Here is a 22,285-nt window from a genome sequence, read left to right as displayed (position 1 = left end):
GACCTGAAGTGCCTGTCAGCAGTCTGGTGAAGTCTGTCCTGGCTTCACGCATCTGGCCCCCAGTGCGCCTCCCCAGTCCAGTACATTCTGTGCCAGTTCCCCGCACTCGCCCTGAAGTGTCTGTCACCAGTCCGGTGCCACCTGTGCCGGCTCCACGCACCAGGCCTCCAGTGCGCCTACCCAGCCCGGTACGTCCTGTGCCGGCTCCCCGCACCCGCCCGGAAGTGCGTGTCAACAGTCCGGTGCCGGCTCCACGCACTATTCCTCCAGTGCGCATCCCCAGCCCGGAGTGTCCTGTACCGGCTCCACGCACTCCACGTACCTGAGGAGTGTGTCATCAGTCCGGTGCAACCTGCGCCGATGCCCAGTCGAGGCACGGTGTCCAGTCCCACTCCATGGCAGGAGCTTTCCTCTGCGCCAGTGCCCAGTCCAGGCACGGCGTCCAGTACCGCTCCATGGCACGAGCCTTCCTCTGCGCCAGTGCCCAGTCCAGGCACGGCGTCCAGTCCGCTCCATGGCACGAGCCTTCCTCTGTGCCGGTGCCCAGTCCAGGCACGGCGTCCAACCCAGCTCCATTGCCGGAGTACTCCTCTGCACCGGTTCCCAGTCCAGGCACGGCGTTCAGCCCAGCACCACGGCCGGATGTGGGGTCTGGGCGGGGGCTACGACCTGCAACGGACCCGCCACCGACACTAGTCACCCCCCCCCCCCCCCCCCCCCCCCCCACCCTCCCCATTTGGTTTCAGGTTTTGCGGCCGGAGTCCACACCTTTGGGGGTAGTCCTGTCACGCCCTGACCATAGAGAACCAAGGGCTCTCTATGGTGTTGTAGGTCAGGGCGTGACTAGGGGTGTTCTAGTCTTTTCATTTCTATGTTGGTGCTCTTAGTATGGTTCCCAATTAGAGGCAGCTGATGTTCGTTGTCTCTAATTGGGGATCAAGGTGTCCCTGTTCCCATCTGCATTTGTTGGATATTGTTTTGTGTAGGTGCATGTTGCAGCACTACTTTCACGGTTCATTGTTGGTTTATTGTTTTGTAGAAGTTTCACTTGAATAAAAGATATGGAACTCTAATCACGCCAATCCAATCACCTTGGTCCGTCCATTTTCAGGAGCGTGACAGGAGTGATGGTTACTGATAATGGGCCTCTGTACACCTGTGTAGATATTCCATTAACAATCTGCTGTTTCCAGCTACAATAATAATTTACAACATTAACAATGTCTACACTGTACTTCTGATCAATTTGATGATATTATGAAGGACAATTTTTTTTTGCTTTTCTTTCAAAAACAAGGACATTTCTAAGTGACTCATAAACCTTTGAACGGTAGTGTATTTTTGTCAATATAGTTAGAAAATGCAATGTATTTTATGGTGGAAAAAATGTGTATGTTTCTGGACAATGCACCATGCTGCCTTGTTGACAACATCGGCGCAGATTACTGTTCGGCTTGAGAAGGGCGCTCCTCCCTCACCGCTTTTGTCCGTTCACGTCACGGGCCATAGATCAGTGCACTGCAGCTCAGGTTAATAGAACTCTCTCATTGACATTTAACCAAGAGATGTTTCAAACATAAATGACTCCACAAAGAAAGCACTCCAGTCCAGCGTTTGAATTAGGCTGATGCAGCAATTCTAATTTTCTATTGCCTGAGTACCCATGAAAAGATGATCTAGCAATCTGCTTTCTTTAGAATATCTCTAGTCCCGGCAGCTCTTCTAGAATATTCCACCTCTAGAATATGAACACAAGTATTTTCAAATTGGTACTGGCGCCTAAAATGACCTTCTTCATTCCATTTCAGACACGGAGGTACTCATATTAACACGGTCTATTATTTTGACATCAATGCCACTTTTTTTTGCCTTGTCAGTCTGTCTCTCTCAGAGTCAAAGAATAGCGGTAGAGAAATACACAGAAAACACCACCTCCCTTCCTCCCTCCACCCCTCCCAACCTCCCTCTCACTCTCTCTCACACTATCGCCCTATCTCTCTCACTCACTCGTTCCAGCCTAGCGGGTGGTGAGGGAGGGAAGCAGTGGAGGGAGAGACTAGGCAGGTGTTAAGCTCATACTGTGTGAGAGAGTGAACGAGAAAGAGGGAATCCGGGAGTGAGAGAGAGAGGAAAACAGTGAGGGCATGGTAAAAAGGCTAAAGCGCTAACTGAATAGATAGAAGGCTGGAGGCAGACGACACATAGTGGTGGTAGAGAGAGAGAGAGAGAGAGATTGTTGTAAGACTAAGAATTTCAAGAGAAGCAGACACAGACTCCCAGAGAGAGAGAAAGAGACGTAAACACCATGCTAAGGAGGAAGAGGAGTGTGTCCTTTGGAGGGTTTGGATGGTAAGTGTGTGGTGTTTGTGTGACAGAAATAAAGTGTGTGTTGTGTATGCGACTTTGCATATGGCTCAGTTTGATATGGCGTGTTTATGTGATTGTGATTGTAAGTAGTTTGTTGTATTGTTTGGGGGTGTGTTAGCTATGTTATGACAGTTGATTGTATATGGCAGGGATCCTTGCTAGTTTGTAGTTGGACTAGTTTGTGACTGCTAAACCAGGTAAGTGGTAAGACAGAGACCAGTACGGGATGATAACTATCTCTATCCCTCTATGATACAGCCAGGGTATTTGTTTATCCCCTAAATCTCCCCTTTCTTTGTCTTCTTGCAGGTATGAGACAGCATATTTCTCTCCTCTTTCTCTCTCTCACTCTCTGAGTGATTCAGAGCTCTTTACCTCACTGAATCTCAGCTCGGCATACGGCCTGTCAAATCTAACCTGTGCCCAGAATACACAAGAGGCCTGTGTGTGTCTGTGCGTCTGTCCGTGTGTGTGTGTGTCTGTGCGCACGTACGTGTGTGTGATTAGAGAAGTTGCAAGATTTACACAAGCCTCTCTATTCAACCATTCACTTTCATACTCAATTTTCCTCTCTCCATTTCTCTAGCTCTCCATCTCCCTCCCTTTCCCTCTCTTTCTCCAGCTCTCCATCTTTCTCTCTCTTTCTCTCTCTCTTTAGCTCTCTTTCTCCATCTCCATCCATCTCTCTGAGTGTGTGAGAGGTAATAGTGAGGCAGTGTCAAATAATGCAGGAAATACTTTTTGGGGAAGGAGGGAAGAGTGGATATTAGCATTACTATTCCCTCCCTTCTCTCATCTGTTTCTCTCCTTTCCTTTCTTCCTCTCTTTCACCTTCATTCTCCACCCCTTTATCAGCTATTCAGCATGCTTTGTTTCACTGTGTGCTAAGTCAGTTGAGGTGTGTGTGTGTTGTATGGCTGATTTTAGCGTATTGGTGGAGTTGTGTGTGTGTGTGTGTGTGTGTGTGTGTACTGTACATTTAGCAGCACTAAATGTTTTATTTATGACCCGTGCGAACAGAGGTTTCAGACTCATCATATGAAGCTTTTAACATTTACTGCTCCCTCTGCTACTCTCTTCCTGCACCCTCTCTCCCTTTCTCTCCTTCTCTCCTATCTCTGTCTCTGTCTCCCTCTTCTCTTCCCCTCTGCTACACTCCACACCTCTCATTTCTTCCATCTCCTTCCCTCACTCCTTCATTATCTCTATAAAACACAGTGACACATCAGGGTTAATGGTTACTGTGAGTCTGAGTTAGTTTGAAAATGCAAACTGAAAATAGAACATTGACAGACAGATTGACTTCTCATGATGGAAAAACGTGTTCACAAAAGATTACCTGTGTGTGTGTGTGTGTGTGTATGTGTGTGTGTGTGTGTGTGTGTATGTGTGTGTGCATTTGTGTGTGTGTGTGTGTTTGTGTGTGTATGTGTGATTGTTTACAAACAAAACACTTTGGGATGGAAAATATGCAATGGCATGCACTAGTCACTGCGTTACTGATCATTGTCTTGATAACTGTGTGTGTGTGTGCGTGCGTATGTGTGTGTGGTTTAAGGTAGTACTGGGAGGGGTTCCAGCACAGGAAGGGTGTGTTAAAGTGTGATCTAGTCTCCCACAGAGAGAGAGAAAGAGAGTGTGTTTTTGTGTGTGTGTGTCACAACAGCAGAGCTATGTGATGACAGCTTGTCAGCCATTAGTGTGTAATTCAGTGTAGTAAAGACCCTTCCTAAGGCGATAACATACATATATATGACAGACAAAACACTCAAACACTGAGATGGAGAGAGGGAGGACAGGAAGAGAAGGAGAGAAAGAAGGTATGAAGGAAGAGAATTAACAACATGCCTTTTATGCCATGGTGATTAACTTAATTTTGGTTATGTGTCTGTGTGTGTTTGTGTGTGTATATGTGTATATGTGTGTGTGTGAGTCAGAATGCGCGTGTGTGTGTGTGTCCGTGTGAAAACATTCATACTTACACGTGTGTGTGTGTGTGTGTGTATGTCCATGTGTGTCTGTCTGTGTGTCTCTCTGTGTGTGTGTGTGTGTGTGTGTGTGTGTGTGTGTGTGTGTGTGTGTGTGTGTGTGTGTGTGTGTGTGTGTGTGTGTGTGTGTGTGTGTGTGTGTGTGTCCATGTGTGTCTGTGTGTGTGTGTCATGTGAGGGACATCTCTGGAGCCAGGCTGTGGAGGAAGGAAGTGCTTCACCAGTGTGGGTGAATGAGGTCGTGTGCCCCTGTTGTCATAGCTACATGACAAGTTAACTGAACATATTTTCTCTATCCCTCTCTCTCTCCCTTCTATCTCTCTCTTCAGGATTGATAAGAGTACGGTCAGTGCACTCAGAGCACGGTGAGTAGTACGCACATTCAAAAAGTATACACAAAAATGGTTCCTAAAATTGGGTTTGCTGGAAGGAAGGGCATTCACGTCCACATGAGTGCTTGTGTGTGTGTGCGTGTGTGTGTGTGTGTGTGTGTGAGCGAGCACCATTGGGTAGGTACCCTCTCTGTGTGGTACAGTACTGAGGGCTGTAGTAACCAGTAGTGGTGTTTTTGTATGTGGAAGCCATTTTTTATTTGACATCTGACCACTTAACCCCCTAAGGTCCTAATTAGCATAATAAAAAAATCCCCATAAAAATGGGTCAGTTTAAGCTAGAGATATCTGTTTATTTTTGCATTGATGTGTCTCAATCCACCGCATCCGCCGATGTCGCACTTCCACATCGGCGGTGAAAGGTGACAGAGCTAGAGCGGTGTTTGTCAGACCATTAAACATCCCGAAAATTGGCCTTCTCACAAAATCGTAAGTAGCGTCCAAACTATTATGAACCATTTGTGGAAAGATATGACTCTCACGAACACGATGGCGTTCTTTGTTTGCTCTATGACCCGCACAAACTGTCTTGGTACTCGTCTGAAGTCGCCACAGCCGATCTGCTAACTTCTGTCTGTAGCGTCTAAACAGTTTGGGCTACACACTGATATGACCCCTCTGTGCAAAGGTGAGACTCACAGCCATACCGTTCTGTGGCTTTGTCAGTCACACGACCTCACACACACAGTCTTACAGATAATAGAGTTATACAGTGATTTGTTTTCTTCTTTTGGCTGCTGTTTCTTGTGGTTGTGTTTCAATGTATTTAGTACCCAATAGAAATGAATGGTAAATAGTGTACTGTGTCATTTTGGAGTCTCTTTTACTGTAAATAAACACTTCGACATGAATGTGGATGCTACCATGATTACGGAGGATCCTGAATGAACCGTGAATAATAATGAGTGAGAAAATTACAGACGCACATCATACCCTCCCCAAAATGCTAATCTCCCCTGTTATTGTAAGGGTGAGAGATTAGCATGTCTTGGGGGTATGATATAAAATGCTAACCTCCCCTGTTATTGTAATGGTGAGAGGTTAGCATGTCTTGGGGTTATGGTATAAAATGCTAACCTCCCCTGTTATTGTAATGGTGAGAGGTTAGCATGTCTTGGGGGTATGGTATAAAATGCTAATCTCCCCTGTTATTGTAATGGTGAGAGGTTAGCATGTCTTGGGAGTATGGTATAAAATGCTAATCTCCCCTGTTATTGTAATGGTGAGAGGTTAGCATGTCTTCGGGGTATAATATTTGTGCGTCTCTAACGTTTGTCGCTCATCTGAAACACAACCAAAGCAAGGGACAAATGCATGAAACAAATATGCAGAATCACAAGCTCTTGATGTGGTCATTGCATGCTATGAATATGGGACCAAATACTTAATTTTTGACTACTTTATTACACATTTGATTAAATTTGTCCCGATACTTTTGGTCCCCTAAAATGGGGGGTCTATAAACAAAACATGCTGTAATTTCTAAATGGCTCACCCAATGAAAATACCCTCAAATTGAAGCTGACAGCCTGCACTCTAAACTCACAGGCATTGTTTAAATTTTAAATCATTTTTTATTTTTATAAGTACTTCACAGTCCCAATAATTATGGAGGGCACTGTAAGTTATGAAGTTAGCAGCAGCAGTAATGTATAATAATCTGCTTGTTTTATCCATGGATTTACCGTTGGGTATTATAGATCAAATCAAATCAAATGTATTTATTTATAAAGCCCTTCATACATCAGTTGATATCTCAAAGTGCTGTACAGAAACCCAGCCTAAAACCTCCAAACAGCAATCAATGCAGGTGTAGAAGCACGGTGGCTAGGAAAAACTCCCTAGAAAGGCCAGAACCTAGGAAGAAACCTAGAGAGGAACCAGGCTATGAGGGGTGTCCACTCTTCTGGCTGTGCCGGGTGGAGATTATAACAGAACATGGCCAAGATGTTCAAATGTTCATAAATGACCAGCAGGGTCAAATAATAATAATCACAGTGGATGTCAAGGGTGCAACAGGTCAGAACCTCAGGAGTAAATGTCAGTTGGCTTTTCATAGCCGATCATTTAGAGTCTGTCTACCGCTCCTGCTATCTCTAGAGAGTTGAAAACAGCAGGTCTGGGACAGGTAGCACGTCCAGAATGATATGATAGCATAAAGAACTCATTAAGTCAGCAGCAGCAGTTTTACATTGGGTATTACCATCGTATAGGAATTATATTATGTAGGCTATGATTATATGCCTGTTATGTTACATAATATTAGTGCCATCCTAATCAAAGCTGTTATAGAAATGATATGATGTATTACATTTGATATGACATGAGTGATATGAAATTAATTAGTTGCTGACCTAATCAAAGTGGCAATCTGTGGGATTTCCATCTGATAACGAACATTTCATTAAACAAGTGTTGTTTGGGGTGTTTGTGTGTTAGTAGATAGGAAGTGTAACTATACATTTGTTTTAGTGTCACCTCAGTGGTAGTAGTAAGGTGTGAATACCACCTGTCTATGTTCTTACCTGCTGATAACCTGGGTGTGTATGAGAGATCTGTGTGTGTGTGACCACTCCTCTGCGATCTGAGTTTGTGTATGTGTGTGTGTGTGTGTGTGTGTGTGTATGCACATCTGTCTCTCCATCTATTTCAGTTCATATAAATTACGTTTTTAATGGAATTTCTCTTGTAGTGCAGTTCAGTTCAGTTCCAACACTTGATGGCTATACTGAGATGGAGTTAACCCCATCTCTGGTGTGTGAATGTCTGTATATTATGTTTAGATGAGCATGATGAATTGAGGTAGTGAGACCGGAGGGTGTGCCGAGTCAGGTTAGCATCATGCAGGCTACATGTGCCTATTCCTGTAGGCTCATGGGTGTGTGCGTGCGTGCGTTTATGCCTGTGGTGTGATGTATTTGTATTCTGCAGGAGTCTGCAGTACGTTCACATGACCGTGTATGCTTAGTCGGTTTGTGTATAAGTTATTAAAGTTGGTTTTAAACTGTGTATGTTTTATGAATGAGTACTCAATGTCCATGTAACGTCTACACAGCACACTATCATCTTCCCTGTCATCCCTTTATTTAGAGCTTGACTCATTCATTCACACACTCACTCTCTCCCTCCCTCTTTTGCGCTCTCTGTGTGTGTGTGTGTGTGTGTGTGTGTGTGTGTGTGTGTGTGTGTGTGTGTGTGTGTGTGTGTGTGTGTGTGTGTGTGTGTGTGTGTGTGTGTGTGTGTGTCAAGAAAAGATTCTGATAGGTAGCACACTGACTATTTTACTGTTTTGAATGTTTGAGGGTTTTTGATGTGTTTGATAAGTTTGATGTATGTTTTTGTTGTGTTGGAGTTTTTTTATGTGTTTGATGTATGTTTTTGTTGTGTTTAATGTGTTTGATGTTTTGGAGTTTTTTTGATGAGTTTGATGTATGTTTTTGTTGTGTTTAATGTGTTTGATGTTTTGGAGTTTTTTTGATGAGTTTGAGCATCTGTGTTTGATAAGTTTGATGTATGTTTTTGTTGTGTTTAATGTGTTTGTATTGTTTTTGACGTCTGTGTTTTTTTTTACCCCCTTTTCTTCCCCAATTTCATGGTATCCAATTGTTAGTAGTTACTATCTTGTCTCAGAGGAAACACCGTGCACCTGGCGAACTTGATTAGCGTGCACTGCGCCCAGCCCGCCACAGGAGTCGCTAGTGCGCGATGAAACAAGGATATCCCTACCGGCCAAACTCTCCCTAACCCAGACGACGCTAGGCCAATTGTGCATCGCCCCATGGACCTCCCGGTCGCGGCCGGCTGCGACAGAGCCTGGGCGCGAACCCAGAGTCTCTGGTGACACAGCCCTTGACCACTGCGCCACCCGGGAGGCCCAGTCTGTGTGTTTTTTATGTGTTTGAGTGTGCGTTTTGAGATGTGTGTTTGAGTGTGCGTTTTTGAGATGTGTGTTTGAGTGTGTGTTTGAGTGAGTGTTTTTGATGTGTTTGAGTGTGCGTTTTTGAGATGTGTTTGAGTGTGTGTTTTTGAGATGTGTGTTTGAGTGTGTGTTTGAGTGAGTGTTTTTGATGTGTTTGAGTGTGCGTTTTTGAGATGTGTTTGAGTGTGTGTTTTTGATGTGTTTTTAATGTGTTTGAGTGAGTGTTTGAGTGAGTGTTTTTGATGTGTATGTGTTTTTGTGTTTTTGATGTGTTTGAGTGTTCGTTTATGATGTGTTTGAGTGAGTGTTTGAGTGTGTGTGTGTTTTTTATTTGTTTGAGTGTGTGTTTTTGATGTGTTGGAGTGTGTTTGTGTTGGAGTGTGTTTGTGTTGGAGTGTGTTTGTGTTGGAGTGTGTTGAACTGTTTTTGATGTGTATGAGTGTGTGTTTTTGATGTGTTTGAGTGAGTGTTTTTGATGTGTTTGAGTGTGTGTTTTTGATGTGTTTGAGGTTGTGTTTTTGATGTGTTTGAGGTTGTGTTTTTGATGTGTTGGAGTGTGTTTGTGTTGGAGTGTGTTTGATGTGTTGAACTGTTTTTGATGTGTTTGAGTGTGTGTTTTTGATGTGTTTGAGTGTGGTTTTCTATGTGCATGATGTGTTTTTGATGTGTTTGAGTGTGTTTTTTTATGTGTCTGAGTGTGAGTTTTTTATGTGCATGATGTGTTTTTGATGTGTTTGAGGTTGTGTTTTTGATGTGTTGGAGTGTGTTTGTGTTGGAGTGTGTTTGATGTGTTGAACTGTTTTTGATGTGTTTGAGTGTGTGTTTTTGATGTGTTTGAGTGTGGTTTTCTATGTGCATGATGTGTTTTTGATGTGTTTGAGTGTTTTTTATGTGTCTGAGTGTGAGTTTTTTATGTGCATGATGTGTTTTTGATGTGTTTTTGAGTGTGTATTTTTAATGTGTTTTTGATGTGTTTGAGTGAGTGTTTTTGATGTGTTTGAGTGTGGTTTTCTATGTGCATGATGTGTTTTTGATGTGTTTGAGTGTTTTTTATGTGTCTGAGTGTGAGTTTTTTATGTGCATGATGTGTTTTTGATGTGTTTTTGAGTGTGTATTTTTAATGTGTTTTTGATGTGTTTGAGGTTGTGTTTTTTATGTGTCTGAGTGTGAGTTTTTTATGTGCATGATGTGTTTTTGATGTGTTTTTGAGTGTGTATTTTTAATGTGTTTTTGATGTGTTTGAGTGAGTGTTTTTGATGTGTTTGAGTGTGTGTTTTTGATGTGTTTGAGTGAGTGTTTTTGATGTGTTTGAGTGAGTGTTTTTGATGTGTTTGAGTGAGTGTTTTTGATGTGTTTGAGTGAGTGTTTTTGATGTGTTTGAGTGAGTGTTTTTGATGTGTTTGAGTGAGTGTTTTTGATGTGTTTGAGTGTGTGTTTTTGATGTGTTTGAGTGTGTGTTTTTGATGTGTTTGAGTGAGTGTTTTTGATGTGTTTGAGTGAGTGTTTTTGATGTGTTTGAGTGAGTGTTTTTGATGTGTTTGAGTGAGTGTTTTTGATGTGTTTGAGTGAGTGTTTTTGATGTGTTTGAGTGAGTGTTTTTGATGTGTTTGAGTGAGTGTTTTTGATGTGTTTGAGTGTGTGTTTTTGATGTGTTTGAGTGTTTGTTTTTGATGTGTTTGAGTGAGTGTTTTTGATGTGTTTGAGTGAGTGTTTTTGATGTGTTTGAGTGAGTGTTTTTGATGTGTTTGAGTGTGTGTTTTTGATGTGTTTGAGTGAGTGTTTTTGATGTGTTTGAGTGAGTGTTTTTGATGTGTTTGAGTGAGTGTTTTTGATGTGTTTGAGTGAGTGTTTTTGATGTGTTTGAGTGAGTGTTTTTGATGTGTTTGAGTGAGTGTTTTTGATGTGTTTGAGTGAGTGTTTTTGATGTGTTTGAGTGTGTGTTTTTGATGTGTTTGAGTGAGTGTTTTTGATGTGTTTGAGTGTGTGTTTTTAATTTGTTTTTGATGTGTTTGATGTGTTGGAGTGTTTTTGATGTGTTGATGTGTTTGAGTGTTTTTAATGTGTTGATGTGGTTGATGTGTTGGAGTGTTTTTGATGTGTTGATGTGGTTGAGTGTGTGTTTTTGATGTGTTTGAGTGAGTGTTTTTGATGTGTTTGAGTGAGTGTTTTTGATGTGTTTGAGTGAGTGTTTTTGATGTGTTTGAGTGAGTGTTTTTGATGTGTTTGAGTGTGTGTTTTTAATTTGTTTTTGATGTGTTTGATGTGTTGGAGTGTTTTTGATGTGTTGATGTGGTTGAGTGAGTGTTTTTGTTTTTTTAATGTGTTTTTGTTTGTTTGATGTGTTGGAGTGTTTTTGATGTGTTGGAGTGTTTTTGATTTGTTGATGTGGTTGAGTGTGTGTTTTTAATGTGTTTTTGATGTGTTTGAGTGTGTGTTTTCGATGTGTTTGATGTGTTTTTAATGTGTTTTCGATGTGTTTGATGTGTTGGAGTGTTTTTGATGTGTTGATGTGGTTGAATGAGTGTTTTTTTTTAAATGTGTTTTTGTTTGTTTGATGTGAGTGGTTTTGATGTATGATGTGTTTTTGTGTTTGAGTGTTCGTTTTTAATGTGTTTGAGTGTTTTTAATGTCTTGGAGTGTATGTTTTTGGTGTGTTTGAGTGTATGTTTTTGATGTGTTTGAGTTTTTCAAGGGATGCAAGTCTGTTGCATTGTTTTTTGTTTTAGATTGTGATGGACACTGCACCGTGTTTAGAAACCCTTTTAGTCCAAGTCTGCTACCAATACCAGCCTTGTTTAGGGCTAGGATATAGTTTAAAGTAAAAGCTTTGATGCCATGCTTCTAGCCAGGTTCTTTCCAGGATGCAGTCAAATGGAGAATGCATGGCCTGGTTACGTCATACTAATAGCAAAGTGGTCTACAGCTAGGGTGGATCCCAGAGCCCTAGTCAAATATAGTGAATAGGGTGCTATTTGGGATGAAGCCCTGGACTGTACATTTTAATAATTCACTATTATGTAATCATCTAATGGCTCCTACAGTAAGGCATGAATATAATCTTGTTATATTCTGGCTCTGGCACTTAGGGTGCTCTAAGCAAAATGTAATTTTGTGTGTGCGTATGAGCGTGTGTGTGCCTGCGCGCACATTTTTGCTTTTGTTTGTGTGTTTGATTGGTCGAAGACAGACACTCTGCTCAGTGTACCTTCAGAGGCATTTGAAAATCAAGAAGAGTTTGAAAAACCATGACCAGGTGTCTGGTTCCGGTGGCATGCATTGAAACGGATGGCTTTTATTTTGCAAAATAACTATGAATTGACTGACTTATTTTCAAATAATTGTCAACATATAACATCACATTAAGGTGTGGGATGTTTACTACATTATAATGAACGATAGCAGGTCTATTTAGTTCCAGTAGCTGAAAACATGGCAACTCTCAACACCTGAAACATTGTTAATGAGGAAAATACCTCTGCCCTCGTCTTGCAATTTAAATTTAAGGATTGGTGGGTCCCCCGTGAAACGTTTGAGCTAACATAGGCTAATGCGATTAACATGAGGTTGTAAGTAACAAGAACATTTCCCAGGACATAGACATATCTGATATTGGCAGAAAGCTTAAATTCGTGTTAATCTAACTGAACTGTCCAATTAACAGTAGCTTTTACAGTGAAATAATACCATGCTATTGTTTGAGGAGAGTGCACTGTTATGAACTTGACAATGTATTAATAAACCAATTAGGCACATTTGGGCAGTCTTGATATTACATTTTGAACAGAAATTAAATGGTTAATTGGATCAGTCTAAAACTTTGCACATACACTGTTGCCATCTAGTGGCCAACATCTAAATTATGCCTGGGCTGGAATAATACATTATGGCCATTCTCTTGCATTTAATAGATGATGATACACATTTTTTAAAATGTTTATTTCTTTGTATTATCTTTTACCAGATCTAATGTGTTTTATTCTTCTACATTCATTTCACACTTCCACAAACTTCAGTGTTTCTTTTCAAATGGTGTCATGAATGTGCATATCCTTGCTTCAGGTCCTGAGCTACAGGCAGTTAGATTTGGTTATGTCATTTTAGGCAAACATTTTTTTTAAAGAGTCCGATCCTTTTAAGAAATCAAAATATATTTTAGATTCTTCAAAGTAGCCATAATTTGTCTTGATGACAGCTTTGCACCCTCTTGGCAAATAGCCATTTGATAAGGTATTCAGAAGTTTTGCTAGGTATTTATATCCAAAATACCTCCGTTTGTTTGTCGCGTTATGTTCAGAAATCCACAGGAAAGAGCGGTCATGACAACGCAGACGAAAATTCCAAATAGTTTCCATTATGTCCACAGAAACATGTCAAAGGTTTTTTAGAATCAATCCTCGGGTTGTTTTTAAAATATATAATCGATAATATATCAACCGCAAATGTCTTTCACAGTAGGAGAGGGGAAAACAATAGCTGTCCAAATTCTATTACGCAAGCAAAACTCACGTGACCACTTGACTCGATGTTATTGTTCTGGCTCATTTTTCAAAATAAAAGCCTGAAACTATGTCTGAAGACTGTTGACACCTTCAGGAAGCTATAGGAAAAGAAATCTAGTTCATATCCCTTTAAATCCAGCAAAGGGAGGCTATGGAACATGGAGATTTAAAAAATTAAGCCACTTCCTGTTTTGACTTTCCTCAGGGTTTCGCCTGCAATATCAGTTCTGTTATACTCACAGACAATATTTTGACAGTTTTGGAAACTTTGGAGTGTTTTCTATCCAATACTAATAATAATGCATATATTAGCAACTGAGACTGAGGACCTGGCCGTTTACAATGGGCACCTTTTCAACCAAGCTACTCAATACTGCCCCTGCAGCCATATGAAGTTAACTCTCTGGGATGTGTGGGACCGTAGCGTCCCACCTCGCCCACAGCCAGTGAAATTGCAGGGCGCCTCCAAATTCAAAACAACAGAAATCCCATAATTAAAATTCCTCAAACATACAAGTATTTTACACCATTTTAAAGATAAACTTCTTGTAAATCCAGTCACAGTGTCCGATTTCAAATAGGCTTTACGGCGAAAGCACACCAAACGATTGTTAGGTTAGCATCTAGTCACAGAAAACTATAAAGACATTTTCCAGCTAAGGAGAGCCCTCACAAAAGTTAGAAATAGCGATTAAATTAATCACTAACCTTTGATGATCTTCATCAGATGGCACTCCCAGGACTCCATGTTACACAATAAATGTGTCTTGTTTGATAAAGTTAATCTTTATGTCCAAAAACCTAATTTGAAATTGGTGTTTTATGTTCAGAAATGCATTGTCTCCAACAAACATCCGGTGAAAGTGCAAAGAGCCACATCAAATTACAGAAATACTCATAATAAACATTGATAAAAGATACAAGTGTTAGGCATGGAAATATAGATAAACTTCTCCTTAATGCAACCACTGTGTCAGATTTCAAAAAGGCTTTATGGCGAAAGCACACCTTGCGATTATGTTAGGTCACCGCCTAGCCACAGAAAAACAGCCATTTTCCAAAGAAGGAGAGGTGTCACAAAAGTCAGAAATAGCATTATAAATATTCACTTACCTTTGATGATCTTCATCAGAATGCACTCCCAGGAATCCCAGTTCCACAATAAATGTTTGTTTTGTTCAATAAAGTCCATAATTTATGTCCAAATACCTTCTTTTTGTTTGCGCGTTTAGTTCACAAATCCAAACTCACGAGGTGCGGGCAAGTCCAGGCAAAAGTTCAGATGAAAAGTTATATTACAGTTCGTAGAAAAATGTCAAACGATGTATAGAATCAACCTTTAGGATGTTTTTATCATAAATCTTCAATAATGCTTCAACCGGACAATTCCTTTGTCTATAGCAATGCAATGGAACGCAGCTAACTCTCACGGGCGCGCGCAAGACTGACCTCATAGCCTTCTGCCAGACTCCTTAGTCAAACAGCTCTCATTCTCTCCCCCTTTACAGTAGAAGTGTCAAACAAGGTTCTAAAAACCGTTGACATCTAGTGGAAGCCTTGGGAAGTGCAATATGACCCCATAGACACTGTATATTCGATAGACAATGACATGAAAAACTACAAACCTCAGATTTCCACTTCCTGGTTGGATTTTGTCTCAGGTTTTTGCCTGCCATATGAGTTCTGTTATACTCAGACATCATTCAAACCATTTTAGAAACTTCAGAGTGTTTTCTATCCAAATATACTAATTATATGCTTATTCTAGCTTCTGAGTAGCAGGCAGTTTACTCTGGGCACCTTAATATCCAAGCTACTCAATACTGCCCGCAGTTCCAAAGAAGCTAAGGAGATTTTTGGACCTAGACTTGGCACTCTGGTACCGCTTGCCGTGCAGTAGCGGGGAGAACAGTCTATGACTAGGGTGGCTGGAGTCTTTGGCAATTTTTAGGGCCTTCCTCTGACACCTCCTGGTATAGAGGTCTTGGATGGCAGGAAGCTTTGCCCCAGTGATGTACTGGGCCGTACGCACTACATTCTGTAGCGCCTTGCGGTCGGAGGCCTAGCAGTTACCATACCAGGTGGTGATGCAACCAGTCAGGGTGCTCTCGATTGTGCAGCTGTATAACTTTGAGGACCTGAAGACCCATGCCAAATCTTTTTAGTCTCCTGAGGGGAATAGGTGTTGTCGTGCACTCTTCACGACTGTCTTGGTGTGTTTGGACCATGATAGTTTGTTGATGATGTAGACACCAAGGAAAGAAGCTCTCAACCTGCTCCACTACAGCCCTGTCGATGAGAATGGGGGTGTGCTCGGCCCTCCTTTTCCTGTAGTCCACGATCATCCCCTTTGTCTATATCATGTTGAGGGACAGGTTGTTGTCCTGACACCACAATGCCAGGTCTCTGACCTGCTCCCTATAGACTGTCCATTTTTTGGAGTATTTTAATGCTAAAATCAGTTCTTTAACATCCATTTTCAAATGTTCCGAGCTAGCCCTCCTGATGTCATTTGACCCCACGTGGACTACGACAGTGTCAGCTCCCGGCATCTGTGGTAGAACAGTCGGAAGCAGCCTTGTTATGTTCTGTTTTTGCCTTGGGGACCGAGATGTTTCTCACCATAGAGCTGCCTATGATGACAGCTGGTGATGTTGAATGGACCAGTCTCTCAGGCAGCCTCACAGTCTGGTGAGCCTGGGATCTCCGAGGATCTGAACCCGAGGTAGAAGCCACCGGAGAGGGAGACAGAACCGAGGACGAAGACGCAGGTACCTTTGGATCCGATCTTGATTGGGAAGCCAACAAGGACGAAGGCGCCGGAACCTCTGGATCCAGGGCGGCAAAGCTGTTTCTGGTCTGTGTCAGTGCCGGGCTCTACATCTCCATGGAGACCCCCGTTGCCAGAGGACGCCCTCTTTGACTTCCCCTGTGAGTGGCGTACCTCCATGGCTGGTTGGTTGGGTCGAGAACAGCTCCATTATACAGGGAAGGAGGAGATCACTTCGGGGATGGAACCCTGCCTAGCACACGCCAGTCGGCTGTGGAGAGCCGACACGTCGGCGAAACTTCCACCAGACCAGAGGTGGAAGAAAAAAAACTGACTGTACAGTATGTACAGCCTCAAAGCTATTATTAGTCAAATGTTTTAGGCTGTTGTCCGATGCAACACCAAGCACCAAACCCAATTTCTCTCCTCTTGATCTATAGATTATACACTCTTAATGCCTGGTGAACCTGGTGGGATGCATTGTATATTGTTTAATACACTTACCATGTGACATGGTTATTATGTCATATTATCTGTCATAATGGCTCTGGAGGGGATGGCTGCCGTTTTCCAGGCTCCCAACCAACTGTGTTATTTTGTTTGTTTTTTCACATTGTTTGTTACTCATTTTGTACGTAATGTTGTTGCTACCGTCTCTTATGATCAAAAAATAGGTTCTGCAAATCAGAACAGCGATTACTCACTGGACAAAGATTTTTTCTTTAATGAGTCCGACTTGAACTGGTTTGTTAAGATAAGGCCCTAATGCCCGTCATCAGCATGAAGAAAAGACAAAGGAAAAGGGGGAGGAGGGCGGGGTGCCTTGTAAGAATTTGCCGACGAGTAGGTAAACCACCACTTCCCTCAGTATTATTGGCCAACGTACAATCATTGGAAAACAAACTGACTGCTCCCAGACAGAATAAACAACTTCTTTGCTCGCTTTGATGACAATACAGTGCCACTGCCCGCTACCAACACTTGTGAACTCTCTTTCACTGCAGCCGACGTGAGAAAAACATTTAAACATGTTAACCCTCGCAAGCCTGCAGGCCCAGACAGCATCCCCAGCCACGTCCTCAGTATATGCGCAAACCAGCTGGCTGGTGTGTTTACGGACATATTCAATCAATCCTTATCCCAGTCTGCTGTTCCCACATGCTTCAAGAGGGCCACCATTGTTCCTGTTCCCAAGAAAGCTAAGGTAACTGAGCTAAACGACTTCCGTCACTTCCGTCATCATGAAGTGCTTTGAGAGACTAGTCAAGGACCATATCACCTCCACCCTACCTGACACCCTAGACCCACTCCAATTTGCTTACCACCCCAATAGGTCCACAGACAACGCAATCTCAACCACACTGTACACGGCCCTAACCCATCTGGACAAGAGGAACTGCATTCTCACATAGGTATTCATCGACTACAGCTCAGCATTTAACACCATAGTACCCTCCAAACTCGTCATCAAGCTTGAGACCCTGGGTCTCGACCCCACCCTGCGCAACTGGGTACTGGACTTCCTGACGGGCCGACCCCTGGTGCTAACGGTAGGTAACAACATCTCCACCCCGCTGATCCTCAATACTGGGGCCCCACAAGGGTGAGTTCTGAGCCCTCTCCTGTACTCCCTGTTCACCCACGACTGCGTGGCCATGCACGCCTGCAACTCAATCATCAAGTTTGAAGATGACACTACAGTGGTAGGCTTGACTATCAACAACGACGAGACGACCTACAGGGAGGAGGTGAGGGCCCTCGGAGTGTGGTGTCAGGAAAATAACCTCACACTCAACGTCAACAAAACAAAGGAGATGATCGTGGACTTCAGGAAACAGCAGAGGGAGCACCCCCCTATCCACATTGACGGGACAGTTGTGGAGAGGGTAGAAAGTTTTAAGTTCCTCGGAGTACACATCACGGACAAAGTGAATTGGTCCACCCACACAGACAGCGTGATGAAGAAGGCGCAGCAGCGCCTCTTCAACCTCAGGAGGCTGAAGAAATTTGGCTTGTCACCAAAAGCACTCACAAACTTTTACAGATACACAATCGAGAGCATTCTGTCGGGCTGTATCGCCGCCTGGTACGGCAACTGCTCCGCCCACAACTGTAAGGCTCTCCAGAGGGTAGTGAGGTCTGCACAACGCAACACCGGGGGCAAACTACCTGCCATCCACGACACCTACACCACCCAATGTCACAGGAAGGCCATAAAGATCATCAAGGACAACAACCACCCGAGCCCCTGCCTGTTCACCCCGCTATCATCCAGAAGGCGAGGTCAGTACAAGTTCATCAAAGCGGGGACCGAGAGACTGAAAAACGGCTTCTATCTCAAGGCCATCAGACTGTTGATAAACAGCCACCACTAACTTTGAGTGGCTGCTGCCATACATGTAAAAAAATATATCACTAGCCACTTTAGACAATGCCACTTAATGTAATGTTTACATACCCTACATTACTCATCTCATATGTATATACTGTACTCGATACCATCTACTGCAACCTGTCTGTGCCGTTCTGTACCATCACTCATTCATATATCTTTATGTACATATTCTTCATCCCTTTACACTTGTGTGTATAAGGTAGCTGTTGTGAAATTGTTAGGTTAGATTACTCGTTGGTTATTACTGCATTGTCGGGAACTAGAAGCACAAGCATTTCGCTACATTCGCGTTAACATCTGTTAACCGTGTGTATGTGACAAATACAATTGGATTTGATTTGGTCAAAAGTAAGCCCTATACACACCCTGTGTCATATGGAGGCCTGACTGACCGGTGCCTGTATATAGCCTCCCTACTGTTATAGCCTCGCTACTGTATATAGCCTCCCTACTGTTATAGCCTCGCTACTGTATATAGCCTCCCTACTTTTATAGCCTCGCTACTGTATATAGCCTCCCTACTGTTATAGCCTCGCTACTGTATACAGCCTCGCTACTGTTATAGCCTCGCTACTGTATATAGCCTCCCTACTGTTATAGCCTCGCTACTGTATATAGCCTCCCTACTGTTATAGCCTCGCTACTGTATATAGCCTCGCTACTGTTATAGCCTCGCTACTGTATATAGCCTCGCTACTGTATATAGCCTCCCTACTGTTATAGCCTCGCTACTGTATATAGCCTCGCTACTGTATATAGCCTCCCTACTGTTATAGCCTCGCTACTGTATATAGCCTCACTACTGTATATAGCCTCGCTACTGTATATAGCCTCCCTACTGTTATAGCCTCCCTACTGTATCTCATATGTATATACTGTACTCGATACCATCTACTGCAACCTGCCTGTGCCGTTCTGTACCATCACTCATTCATATATCTTTATGTACATATTCTTCATCCCTTTACACTTGTGTGTATAAGGTAGCTGTTGTGAAATTGTTAGGTTAGATTACTCGTTGGTTATTACTGCATTGTCAGGAACTAGAAGCACAAGCATTTCGCTACATTCGCGTTAACATCTGTTAACCGTGTGTATGTGACAAATAAAATTGGATTTGATTTGGTCAAAAGTAAGCCCTATACACACCCTGTGTCATATGGAGGCCTGACTGACCGGTGCCTGTATATAGCCTCCCTACTGTTATAGCCTCGCTACTGTATATAGCCTCCCTACTGTTATAGCCTCGCTACTGTATATAGCCTCCCTACTTTTATAGCCTCGCTACTGTATATAGCCTCCCTACTGTTATAGCCTCGCTACTGTATACAGCCTCGCTACTGTTATAGCCTCGCTACTGTATATAGCCTCCCTACTGTTATAGCCTCGCTACTGTATATAGCCTCCCTACTGTTATAGCCTCGCTACTGTATATAGCCTCGCTACTGTTATAGCCTCGCTACTGTATATAGCCTCGCTACTGTATATAGCCTCCCTACTGTTATAGCCTCGCTACTGTATATAGCCTCGCTACTGTATATAGCCTCCCTACTGTTATAGCCTCGCTACTGTATATAGCCTCGCTACTGTATATAGCCTCGCTACTGTATATAGCCTCCCTACTGTTATAGCCTCCCTACTGTATATAGCCTCCCTACTGTTATAGCCTCGCTACTGTATATAGCCTCGCTACTGTATATAGCCTCGCTACTGTATATAGCCTCCCTACTGTTATAGCCTCCCTACTGTATATAGCCTCCCTACTGTTATAGCCTCCCTACTGTTATAGCCTCGCTACTGTATATAGCCTCGCTACTGTTATAGCCTCGCTACTGTATATAGCCTCGCTACTGTATATAGCCTCGCTACTGTATATAGCCTCCCTACTGTATATAGCCTCGCTACTGTATATAGCCTCCCTACTGTATGTAGCCTCGCTACTGTATATAGCCTCCCTACTGTATATAGCCTCCCTACTGTATATAGCCTCGCTACTGTATATAGCCTCTTTACTGTATATAGCCTCGCTACTTTATATAGCCTTGCTACTGTATATAGCCTCTCTACTGTATATAGCCTCTCTACTGTATATAGCCTCCCTACTGTATATAGCCTCGCTACTGTATATAGCCTCGCTACTGTATATAGCCTCCCTACTGTTATAGCCTCCCTACTGTATATAGCCTCCCTACTGTTATAGCCTCGCTACTGTATATAGCCTCGCTACTGTATATAGCCTCGCTACTGTATATAGCCTCCCTACTGTTATAGCCTCCCTACTGTATATAGCCTCCCTACTGTTATAGCCTCCCTACTGTTATAGCCTCGCTACTGTATATAGCCTCGCTACTGTATATAGCCTCGCTACTGTATATAGCCTCGCTACTGTATATAGCCTCCCTACTGTATATAGCCTCCCTACTGTATGTAGCCTCGCTACTGTATATAGCCTCCCTACTGTATATAGCCTCCCTACTGTATATAGCCTCGCTACTGTATATAGCCTCTTTACTGTATATAGCCTCGCTACTTTATATAGCCTTGCTACTGTATATAGCCTCTCTACTGTATATAGCCTCTCTACTGTATATAGCCTCCCTACTGTATATAGCCTCGCTACTGTATATAGCCTCGCTACTGTATGTAGCCTCGCTACTGTATGTAGCCTCGCTACTGTATATAGCCTCCCTACTGTATATAGCCTCCCTACTGTATATAGCCTCGCTACTGTATGTAGCCTCGCTACTGTATATAGCCTCGCTACTGTTATAGCCTCACTACTGTATATAGCCTCCCTACTGTATATAGCCTCCCTACTGTATATAGCCTCGCTACTGTATGTAGCCTCGCTACTGTATATAGCCTCGCTACTGTATATAGCCTCCCTACTGTTATTTTTCACTGTCTTTTTTACTGGTTTTATTTCTTTAATTAACTATTGTTCACCTAATATTTTTTTTTTACATAAAACATGCACTGTTGGTTAGAGCCGGAACCAAGCACTTCGCTGTTGTATTTGGGGCACGTGACAAATAAACTTTGATTTCTCACCACAGGGTGAGTGACATGCTCTAGTGATGGAGGGTGATGTCACTGTGTGTAAACATGATTGAGCGTAGGGTCTGGTGTGTGTCACACCGAGCTTTAACGGGTTCATGCGCCGTCAGTAAGTTTAAATGGGACCCTTTCTTCATAGAGCACAGCGCTGCTGTTCTGCCCTGAGTTTTCCCTGACATTTCTGCTGTGAGAAACTGGGTCTTTAAACACTCAGCCTGGACATTACTGTTTGTCAGAGCAGAGAGGAGCTGGGTGGAACTGTTCTTAGGCAGGCATCCACAAACCACACACACACACACACACACAAACATGTTGTACTGAGGTGTGTACTCAGAGACCACTGCAGCGCTGCAACAGGGCTACAGAGCTGGGCTGATGGGCTGCTGCTAGGTTGAGCTACTCTGTCTCTGGGTGGCTTTAGCCATGTGTGTAACTGGGTCTCTTTAAACAAACTCAGGTTGTCTCCCCGATGGCATCCTATTCCCTCGCTCCATCCTCCACCCTACTTTTGACTAATTTATAGTAAAAACTAGTACACTATAAAGGAATAGGGTGCCATTTGGAATGCAGACCGCTGGAGTCTGACTGAAGATTGACCATCTCTGTAGTCATAGACAGCAGCTCTCTCTCTCTCTCTCTCTCTCTCTCTCTCTCTCTCTCTCTCTCTCTCTCTCTCTCTCTCTCTCTCGTTCAAAAGTTTGCTGTCACTTATAAATGTCGTTGTTTTTGAATGAAAAACAATTTTTTTTGTCCATTAAAGTAGCATCAAATTGGTCAGAAATACAGTGTAGACATTGTTAATGTTACAAATGACTATTGTAGCTGGAAACGACAGAGTTCCTCTTTCCAGTGTTTGTGTTCTTTTGCCCATCTTAATCTTTTATTTTTATTGGCCAGT

The 22,285-nt window shown here is 42.8% G+C and overlaps 1 protein-coding gene across 5 annotated transcripts in view; it reads left to right on the top strand.

Annotated features, from left to right (window-relative positions):
* The first annotated feature begins 1,981 nt into the window (after positions 1-1,981).
* Positions 1,982-22,285, top strand: part of rap1gap2b (RAP1 GTPase activating protein 2b) — a 74,300-nt gene continuing 53,996 nt past the window's right edge. For 3 of the 5 annotated variants that reach the window (XM_090200180.1, XM_036944398.2, XM_021563261.3), the window contains exons 1-2: positions 1,982-2,349; positions 4,685-4,720. In XM_090200180.1, the coding sequence (XP_090056306.1) occupies positions 2,306-2,349; positions 4,685-4,720 (80 nt within the window). In that variant the 5' untranslated portion in view covers positions 1,982-2,305. Of the gene's footprint in view, positions 2,350-3,976; positions 4,188-4,684; positions 4,721-22,285 lie in introns of those variants that run through there. The other 2 variants (XM_090200179.1, XM_090200178.1) reach the window with 2 other exon arrangements.

Source organism: Oncorhynchus mykiss, chromosome 15, assembly GCF_057628025.1.
Source record: "Oncorhynchus mykiss isolate SJ-2025 chromosome 15, ASM5762802v1, whole genome shotgun sequence".
NCBI lineage: Eukaryota > Metazoa > Chordata > Actinopteri > Salmoniformes > Salmonidae > Oncorhynchus > Oncorhynchus mykiss.
The sequence above is the reverse complement of the archived record's forward strand: the minus strand, read 5'-3'. Positions and strand labels throughout refer to the sequence as shown.